This window comes from Anguilla rostrata, chromosome 4, assembly GCF_018555375.3.
Source record: "Anguilla rostrata isolate EN2019 chromosome 4, ASM1855537v3, whole genome shotgun sequence".
NCBI lineage: Eukaryota > Metazoa > Chordata > Actinopteri > Anguilliformes > Anguillidae > Anguilla > Anguilla rostrata.
The window spans coordinates 20,850,274-20,861,222 of NC_057936.1; the positions used below are offsets into that span (position 1 = coordinate 20,850,274).

Genomic DNA, 10,949 nt, shown 5'->3' on the forward strand with positions numbered 1-10,949 from the left:
AACGAATATGGTTATTTAGGTCACCGCTGCGTCTCTCCAGTTATTGAACATGCTCTTATGCTGTTCAGAACAGCATGACACTGACCCAGTGCAGTCTATGGTTAGCCTGGCAAATATTCAGAGAAATTTCTCTGTGACCAAAGGTGATGGAATGTCTTGAACTGTCATTAATATATTTAGGATTGCGCATCATTGATCAACTGTTTACAATGTTGACTGGCAGTGTAAAATATTGCCACTGCTTTGCTAATGGCTCACTTATTTAGCTTAACAGTATATGTCGCCACCTAGTGGTAATTATGGGGAAAAAATCCACTCTGGCCAAAAGTATGTGGACGCTTGACACCCAACATCTCCAAAACTATGGACATTAATATGGAGTTGGTCTACCCTATAACAAGCTCCACCCTTCTGGGAAGGGGTTATACTTGTTGGAGCATTGCTGCAGGGATCTGCTTCCATTCAGCCCGAAGAAAATTAGTGAGATGGGGGAGGGGTGTCCAAATACGTTTGGTCATATAGTGTATCTTTCGCATCTTCAACTTGCTGTTAAGTCTTTGTAAATCTATGCACCTTTCCGGTTCCGTATTGGATTCAGCTGAATGTCAAAGCTCCAGCATTTCAAAGGCAGCTGGGGCGGCTAATAAAGAGATGACTGTTAATCAGTCGCTCATCTCCCCGAGAGATCTGCTGCCTTCCTGGCTTATTTTCCAGCGCGGTGAGGAGAGATCCGCTTCCCTTTCATCTCCGCGGGGCCACTGAATGCAGCTCTTATGTCCAAAAAGGCGCCGTTTCCACGCGTGTGGAGGGCGCTGTGTTGTGAATTAATCATTCCCAGCTCAGGAATTGCCACGGAGCTCCCTGAGCAGAAGACACTCATTTAGACCAAATGAGCAGTTCACCCTTTTGAGATGAGCTGCGAATGTTATGAGTAGGATGCTGAAGCACTGAGAAAGCAGAGTGTGTGAATTATTACTAGAACCTCAGTAGTAATACGGAGGAAAAACCTTGAAGGATTTTGGTACTGCTCTGACTTTGAGGGCTAGCTCTGCTCCTCTTTCTCCCATAGGAAATTCAGCCCTGTGCTATTTCACTTCCATCCGTCTCATTAAAGGATACTTTTGAGATTAGCCCGGCTTCATGCCGCCATCGCACATAAGCAGTTTTAGTAAGGAGAAATGGAACCAAATATCGGTTGCCTTCTACTGAGTCACAGTATGCCACTTTTGTTCTCCCTGGCACTTTTTTCCCCCTGAAATGGGTATTGGGTTGCTTCCAGAATTTTAAAACCTGAGTGATACAGACATTTGGTGAAACACAGGGGAAATGTGCTGTTTAAATAAGAGAGGGCAGCCTCTGCCTGCTTACCGCTCTAATATCCTCCGTCTCCTGACACAGAGCCTGTTCCTTTGCTCGACAGACTGAAACATCCCTACAGACTGTATTCTGTGTCTCGAGTATCCCTTTACATCTGAATGGGTTTCCATAATGTAACCTGAAATAATGTTTAAATGCCAGTGTATCATCACATTCATTTCTTCAGATGCCTGGAAGTACCAGATTATTTAATGGAACTAGTGTTGGGCTGTTAAGAAACAGTAGTTATATTTTTAGAGCTTTTTATTTTTATTTTTATTTATTTTTTTTTTTTTGCAGCCCATTTTTTATAACTATTCTATTTCTTTTTAAATTATCGGTTGGTTTTTCCTTTAAAAAATACATTTCCAGTGCTGGTGTTCTCTCATCTGTGGCATTTCAAAGGTATTAATGTGCAGAAAAACCACCCCAGAGCAGAGCTTTCCATCACAATCTCATTGTCCTTACCTTACTGATAAGAGAAAGATCCATTGTGCTTAATTCTGTACAAAATGGCTCCATGCAAAGAGTCGCATTGGCTAGCTGGAGGAAATATTCTTGTAGGATCTGATGGTGAGTGTGACTGGAAGTAGGAGGTAGGTCATCTTAGCCTCTAGACTTCTGAGCACAATACAACACAAAACACAAGGTCAATATGAAAAATCTTCATCTTCTTCTTCAACTCAATAATTATTCTATTGAATCTTGGACAGGACGAGGCTGTATTTAATTTGTGTCACAGATTAAATGCAGACAATTGCACTGTCTAATACTGTATGCCAGTGATATCAGTTAATGGATAAATATGTGACGTTGGGGTATAATAAGGGGATAATGGTTTGTGTGCACATCGTTTATATATCCATTAACTGATGTGATATCAGTGATATACAGTGAAACTGTTTTCAAACCTTAGCTCAAATAGGAAATTGCTCACAAATTATTTATAATTAGGCACTGGGTCAATTGGCAGTCAATTGCTGGACTGTATAACCGAGGTATAGTTGTAATATATGACCATAACTGGGATGAGGAAATCTTGGGTCCAGAGCACAAGTGAAATGCTTACGGCAGTGGTGACAAACAATTTGGAGGATTAAAAAACCAATTCAGAAGATTTTGGCTATAATATAAAACTATATTCGTAGGGTACCATTTGAGAAACGTATGTACATTAATAATAATAACATCTGCACGCCGCCGTGTAACATAACCCATTTTATCTCACTGTGACCGTATGATAAAACAGCGAATTTCTGTAAGGCATGCGCTGTGACGTCACAACCGAACCGTGGGCGAGTTGCGTCGGGAACTGTGACGTTCCAGCAAGTTATTATGACACAGTCGTAAGATTTAAGCTTTTATTTGTTATTGCATGTACATTTATTCATTCTGGGAAAGACGGCATTGCAGTGCATATCGATACAACCAACAGTATTTTTGTTCACAATCATTTTCATTTTGTCATTCTGAATATCATCATCTGATCACAGGTAAAATACGTGTGATTGATTATTTCTATTCTGTCTTGTAACTAATACTACTAATTCATGGTTTTAAGCTGATAATGTTTAACACAGGATGCTAATACTAAATATTAACTTTAGCTATGCAGTTCGGTAGAACTTTTCACGGGCTTGAGGATTTACCTTATATACAAGTATAAAGTGTATACATGATGAAGAGATACATAATTAGGAGAGGTATTTATTACTTCCTGCTAACGTACTATTCCATGCCGTAGTGAGATGGAATAGTACTTTAGCAGGAAATTAAATGCCTCTTCTAATTATGTTATGATTGTGGTGATATTATTTATATCACTTAGTAACACATATTGTGATTGCACAATGCGTATTATTACAGTTAGGTGCCTATTTTGTCAATTGTCGTAAAATCATGTTTTTTGACGAGGGAGAGGACGAGGATGAGAGAAAAACAAAAATAATCGTAATTATCACCATCATATACATTTTTCAGGCTATTTGACTTGATCACTGCCTAACCATAACATTGTAAACACATTACCACTACAATACTGTGATGTTACTCTGCAACAATATGGAATAAAGGCAATATGGGAACTCTCTACGTAAGTGTCGTCATGATAGGCAATTAAGTGCAAGGTGCTCTATTTCCACCAGTTTCATTATTGTTGTTAGGAATAATAGAATAAATAGAATCATACAGTAGAATATGTAGCTGCCATTGCAGGGTTCGTAATCATATGATAGTAGCCATAATGAGGTGGTGTAATGGATTGGCTGAGAATAATATTTGCGTTTTACGAATAGAATGATTTTATATTCAGCGTGTGGAAGGTTGGCAGGCTATTAGGATGTAAATGATGGTTTGTGTATATTAAAGCTTATTCTTTAGAAGTATTGTTTTATATTTAGCAGTAAGCTTACATAATTCATGTCAATTTGTCATTTATTCACCGGGTTTTAAAAAAAGGGGGGGCATGAGGGGAAAGCCAGTCTGGAATGACACATTTATCATACCTCAGGAGAGAGAAACATGGAGAACACGCCTAGGAAAGGAGCATGTGCCAGGCACAGACAGACATGGAGGAGAGTTCATGATAGACTCTGCAGGATAGAGGAAGACAGCAATAGACAACAGCAGAGCTCCCGGTGCATAGGGAGGAAGAGAATCAGAGAGACATGTGTAGAGAGAGGGAAGAACACCAAAGAAGATAAGGGAAGGCCAAATATGAAGCGCAGGAGGAACGAGGAAGAGGAGAATGAAATAGAGAGGAAGAGGCAGGGCTCTTCCAGTTTATCCAGTTATGCCTCAAGCACTTCCCCCTCCACTGCCAACTGCACCAGGACCAAAAACCCAGGTCAGGCATCACTGAGGGATCAACAAAATCTTATATCGCAGTCTTATAACATTCAAACACAAATTTTGTTAGAAATAATTTCAATATATTCAACTGCAGTATTTTTTTTTCATTTCTTTTCTGAATGTAGACTTAAGCAGATCACAGTCACTCATTTGACTGTGTTTTTGTTCATAAACAAAAACAAAATGTCTTTAACAGAAACTAAAAGCTTTTCAATGGATAGGGATTAATTGATTGAACTCTTAATTATGGCTTTGTTAGTCACACTCCCTTTCTGGAGAGCACTTCCTCAGCAGAATACTTGCTAACCCTGGGTTGTGCGCCACAGCCAGCGTTTCCTCACTGTACGCCGTGGGATCGCTGCTGGGGGAAGGAGGATGTGGAGCGGTTTATGCTGGAACCCGCCGAGCGGATGGGAAGCAGGTCAGTTTTGCCTGCACTTCTGAGTGCTCTCAGGCCCGGCTGATTCCTGTTCGATGGTGTCTGTCAGTACTGCAGTTGCCGAGTGTGCGATCCATTGAGATTACAAACCTGAGAAGTATTTATGCTTTCTGTAGTTTCACATGTTCCCCACATATGAAACAAATATTTAGAATTTTTAAGTAACGCTGTTCCATTATAGTCAATATACAATTATGCAATCTCCCTTATCTCTTTCTGTTATAGGTGGCTATTAAGTATGTGACTACCAACTTTTCAACGAGACCTCTGAAAATTGTAAGTATACATTTCTATTCCATTTGATAGCTTCTGGGAAGTCTGTGGTCAATATTGTGTATAATAGTGCAGCATGGAGGCAGCATGGTGTGCATTGGTATATAATACTGTTATGAGAACCCATCCAGTAATATAGTAATATTCCCCCTCTGATACACCCACTGCTAATGTACTGATCATTTAATATAGCCCACCCTTTTACATATCCACTCACCATCTCAATCTCTCCCACCCGGATCTTCAGCCTGGGGAGTCCCAGCCCCTCCCTCTGGAGGTAGCCCTGATGGAGATGGTATGTCGCCCCCCCCCCTGCTCGCACGTCATTCAGCTCCTGGACTGGTTTGAGGAGGCCGGCTGGATCATTCTGGTGATGGAGCTGCCGTCACCCTGCCTGGACGTGTTCAAATTCACTAGGCAGCTGGGCGGCTACATGGAGGAGAGCCTGGCCCGGTTCGTCCTGCAGCAGGTGGTGCAGGCCACGGTGCACTGCCGGGACAGGGGCGTCCTGCACAGGGACATTAAATCCAGGAACCTGCTCATACAAACCGAGGACCTGCATGTCAAGCTCATTGACTTTGGCTGTGGGGACCTGCTCACAGAGGCCCCCTACACGAATTTCGCAGGTCAGAGTCTATAAATATCAGACTAATGCAGGCTTGTGCTGGTGCAGTGGAGTAAGAAGTGTGAAATGAACACAAGTTAGCAGAATATGTATACATAACATGAATACTGTTTGAATAATGCATTGCATCGGTCACAGGTGCATGCAACTATATAATATATTCTCCTACTCTCCCCCTCTCCCTCTCTCTCTCCCTCTCTCTCTCTCTCCCCCTCTTTTCCTCTCTCTCTCCCTCTCCCTCTCCCCCCCTCTCTCTCCCTCTCTCTCTCCCCCCTCTCTCCCTCTCTCTCTCTCTCCTTCTCTTCCTCTCTCAGGTACGAGGTTGTTCCAGCCCCCTGAGTGGGTGATGGATGGAGAGTACCACGGGCGCCCCGCTACCGTTTGGTCTTTAGGGCTGCTGCTCTTTGCCTTGGTCTGTGGCTCTCGGCCCTTCCGCAGAGAGCAGGATATCATCGGGTCCGAACTGCGCTTCAAGGAAGGGGTGTCTGATGGTGAGAGGCCCTGGAGAACCTGCCACAAACAATTACTGAAATACCTGCTGTGCCACTCGGCAAATCAGAGATGCTGACAGCACTCCTGTCCAATCGTATCGCTGCACAGAATGCAAGAATTTGATTCGATGGTGCTTGCAAAGGGATCCTGCCAAGAGACCGATTTTGGAGCAGATTCTCCAACACCAATGGATGACTCGTTAGAGGTGGCGATGGTGGACTACATTCAGGTCAGTGTATTAAGCTTACAGTATATAGAAATTAAGTCACTTGCCATTCTTCAGACTAGTCTGAATGCACAGCTATAATTTGTTGCTTCCAGTCATACACTGTTAACACTGTTAAACTAGCAATACTGGCAAAACATACCATATTATACATGCTATTCATTCCATACATGCATGTCCTAGTGTGTCTGTCTGCAGAATTGTGCCATTTTTGTCTTTGTCATTTGCAGCTTATCAGTCTGGAAGGAAAGGAAGATATTTGAAAAATAGAGAGTGTTTTCCAGCTGCACTTTATTTCCCTGCTTGCAGCAGAACTGACTTGACACAACAAGCATAAAAGCTTTTTAAAATCGTAAAATGTGAATATATTGAACTTTTACATGATGCTGTAGGTACTAAATATTTATTTTTATAGTTTTACCCAATTAGGGAAAATGAGTAGTGGATTTGAATGTAAGATGGCGCGGCTGTAAAATTAATTTTGAAGCCTGATGCTTTAATGAAACAGAAAATAATTCCTGTGACCCATCCATGGAAACAGAAATGGTTGTCGGCTATGAAATGAATATTATTTATATGATTTTGATTTATATTTCTGTAGTTCAACGTGATGTTATATCAGCTTAAATCATGCAACTCTTAGAGGGCACAACCTACAGAACATAGTCCTGTGCACAATGACAAATAAGGAGCACTTCCCCAGCTTTCATTAGGGTACTAACTATCTTTTACTTACTTTTTGTAAATACATGTAAATAAAAGGCTTTTAAAAGTCAACGTCAAGTCTCACTGACAAAAATACAGTATCACCTGTCACCCCTCTGTCTGGATTTCTTTCTCTCTGGGATTTTGATTTTGAGGCACTCCAAAATCTGGACACCAATTGAATTTATGCACCCAAGCACAATTTTTGTGTAACACTGTAGTGTCCACTAGTTGCGTTTTTAGCATCTACCGTCATTTTGACTTCATACTTTTGAAAAGTTATATCTTCATCATATTTAAAAGTGAATTCCTGATAATAGTATGCACAAAATAAAACTATTTCTGGGAAATAACTTCAAATCATCCTGTTGCAGCTACAACTGAGAAGCAATTTCTGGAAAGTTCCTAAAATTTCCAGCAGGGGGAGAAGTGTTCCATTGCATGTTCTCTTGACAGAAAGCGCAGCGCTACTTTCCTAAACTGGTTAATTGGGTTATCCAGTTCTTTTAAAAATATTTGATATCTTCAGCATGATCCTATTAGGGTTCAGCAAAGCATTAGTAGCCAAATCATGCACAAATCTTTCCTGACATTCAGTTTGTGTTTAACCATTCATGCATTTTGCAAATCGGTGATGAATTATGTTGCCATTACTGGAACTTATGATTTGAAAATTACTGGTAGGCCAACAGCTGGTATCAATGGTGGTGCCTCTTTTTTGGGTCTAGGTTATGATAAACCTCTTACTTTGTGCGATAATTTGAGTGTAGCTTGTGCTTTCAGTGTAATGCCTGCCAGCCAGAAACATTTATGTCTGAGCCAATCAGATAGGATTGTTGTCTGTCTGCATAAAATGCTCAAGTTGTTCTTCTATCCAGAAGCAATGTGCTGTGTCAACATGAAGTTATCTCCACTGATGTGTAATACTGAGGTAATAGCTGGTGTGTACAGGGTAATGATTGTAACAGACACTGGGGCCAGCGGGGACCCCTCCACCCAGACAGTGAGATAGCATTTTGGGTCCTGTTGCTTTACTGTAACTACAGGAACAGGAGAGAGCCTTAAATCATGGCCTTTTTTTGGGGGGGGGGGGGGGTGTCCTGAAATGGCCCCTCGCTGGCAGTTTTTCTCATCATCTCAGAGAGAGTCCAGGTGCAGCCCTCTGGTGAAGTCTCCAGCGGATCCTGCTGGCACACGGCACGGCGGATCGTGTTTCCGAGACCCTTCCCCGTTCACTTCCCACATCCACTTGCACACATCTGGTGACACAGATTCAGAGGCAAAGTTTATTTCTTTTCTCTGACCCAAAGATGTAGAGAATAGCTTTGAATTGTTTACATTTATTGGGGAAAATGTACACAGGATCAATGTTTTGGAAAAAGAAATCTATTCAATTGCAAATTTAAATGTCGAAATAGTCCAGGCATCTCCCATGACCAGGTATAGCTCATGTCCTTAAGAGTAAAAATGAGTCTTGTGAAAATAATATGCAAAACATGCAAAACATGATTTGTGTGCTTATCTCTGGACATTCAATGAATGGTTTCAATAGTTTTTTTTTCCCCTATGGTATAACCTTGTGCATATCACAAGGTTATACCATAGGAAGTGATTCTGCACTGCAAGTCTACACTCCTGTAATGAAACCTTGCATCTGATGACATGCTTAAAACACGAAAAGTAGAGAAGGGTGAAAAAGTGACTCCCCCCGTGAAGGAAACGGACACACGGCGTTTGAAAAGTCAGCCGTTGCTGCGTTTATCATGGACAGGCTCACAATATCCCCCAGGAGCTTGTCATTTCCTTGGATTTCCACTGGCAGCATCTCTTATCATGTGGCTTGGAATGGCTGTTGCTCCCTGCTCCTCACTGTTTCCGCAGTTATTAAGGCTACGCAATACAAACAGAGCTGCCATAGAACAACGTGTGTGTGTGTGCTTGATCAATCAATCAATCAATCAATCGATTAATCAATCAACCAATCAATCAATCTGTCACTCAGCCAGTCTATTTATTTATCTATCTCACAGTTCTTATGTTGTAACCTTAGTTGCAGATTGTAGTTAATAAGTTTGATTTTTTTAAAAAACAAAGAATAGATGTCCTCTGCATAGCTTCTAAGAACATGTATATTTATATGATACCACAGAAATATAACATATCATCATCATCATCATCATCAACATCCTCATCATCAGCTACACAGGATAAAAAATGACAGAAACAAGCTGCAATAAAAAGGGCTGACTTGTAGTACAGAATAGAGGAGGATTTGATATTTAACCTCTTTCTGTATGAAAAGTATTTCCTGTTTAAGAGCTGAGTGTCATCTCTTGCATTCCCTCTATTTGATATAATAGATATTTTCATCAGTGCTTAATGTTCCAGGAAAGAATATTTTTGTTGACATTCTGGCCGGTTTTCAGAGCCACGAATGCATTTGTGAATGACAGCCAAAAGCTGCAGTTTTATTCTGGCCCGACATGTGACCTGCTTACCAGAACGTCTACCGCGCCCCGCTCTCGTCGCCATATCGCCCATAACGCCCACTCTGTCCTGTTTAGACACTGGTAGTGAGCAGCCCACTCTTCGATCCCACTGACCTCAATTCTGGTCAGAGAAAGGGCCATTCCCACATCTGTGTACACTTTCCCATGGGCTCCCTCCCAGAGTGGACTTGCTTCACATTTTGGAAAGGGAGGCCCTAAGGGGGTTGGGACCCCCACACAGGCAGCCAGTGCACATAACATCATCCTGTCCCGGTTTGCAGAATGTCTACTCGGCTATTTAGTCAGCTCAGACTTATTAATCCCCCACTTTAGATTGTCCTTCATCCTTTTTAAAGCGAGAGGGGGTTCGTTGGAGCGTGAGCAATTGAAGACGTCTGTTTCCTGGCAGGTAGGCCCTAGAGCGGAGTCACTGCGCACTTGAAACACGGTGCTGCATGACTCATCGCGTCCCAAGCAACATGTGTTTGGAGTTCGCTGTTTACGCCCCGGGGGAAGAGTGACTGATGGTTCCTGCGTCCAGTGGGGAGGGTTTATCAGAGGTCAGGGACAAAGGCGGGGCTAAAAAGCTGGCTTTCCAATACTCCCCACACCCAACGGCCTACATCGTGTTCTGGAGGACAGTGTGGGAAACACTGGACCCTCTCTCCACTTCCTTGGGACGTCCCATAGCCCCCTTTGCAGAACCCCTCTGACAGAAGCCCCGTGGGAAGCCCCAGGACAGAAACCTCCTCTTGTCCCCCTCAAAGGGTGAAAAGGATGTGGAGTTTTCCCCCATGCATGATTTGATAATGAAGAGAGATTTGGTCTCATGTGTTTCTGGTTATAAGATGTAGCCGTATCTGTCTTAATGCTTGATGCCATTTGAAGTTCTGGTTTAACTCAATGTCTATTTCATGCTTCATGGGTGATACGTCAGATCAGGACCCTGAAGAGGTTAATTTTATACGTTAAATGTTCCACCTAGCTGCACTATGATTTCATGATATTGAAGGTGAAAAAAATGCAGCAATACTAGGCTACATATCAATCCTCCAAATATTCAAGATAGCATAAAATGAACACAGGTAGATATGCTTACTTAAAGGTGCAGTGTGTAGAATTGGCATCTAGCAGTGAACTGAATACCCACCTCCCCTCACCCTTCCCTTTCCGACGTAGAGAAGCTACTGTCGCTTGTAAGTTCCAAAAATGATGTCATCGTCTACGACAGCATCGAGAAGCCAAGTGTCAAGTGATGAGGTTCCTTGATAGATTTATAAATTGTATTTAGTTATTTAGTCTGTAAAACTATAGGTCATAGCTTACAAGTAAGATAGCGAATTATGTTAATTGTTCCGCATTGTGGTAGCGTTTTATTGCTAACGTTAGCTGCTTTGCATGGTAAATCATAGAAAGACATGATGCATCACAAAAACTATTACATTACGAACTAATGCTTACATTACACTGTGAAATATCCTCATTATAAAATAC

At 41.9% G+C, this 10,949-nt stretch overlaps 1 protein-coding gene across 1 annotated transcript; it reads left to right on the forward strand.

Moving 5' to 3' along the window:
* Positions 1-4,071: 4,071 nt before the first annotated feature.
* Positions 4,072-8,216, forward strand: LOC135254094 (serine/threonine-protein kinase pim-3-like). The gene is made up of 6 exons (XM_064334047.1): positions 4,072-4,201; positions 4,533-4,627; positions 5,166-5,544; positions 5,858-6,034; positions 6,144-6,264; positions 6,492-8,216. Exons 1-5 carry the CDS (start codon positions 4,072-4,074, stop codon positions 6,236-6,238), a joined length of 876 nt encoding a protein of 291 aa, XP_064190117.1. The 3' UTR covers positions 6,239-6,264; positions 6,492-8,216.
* The last annotated feature ends 2,733 nt before the right edge of the window (positions 8,217-10,949 follow it).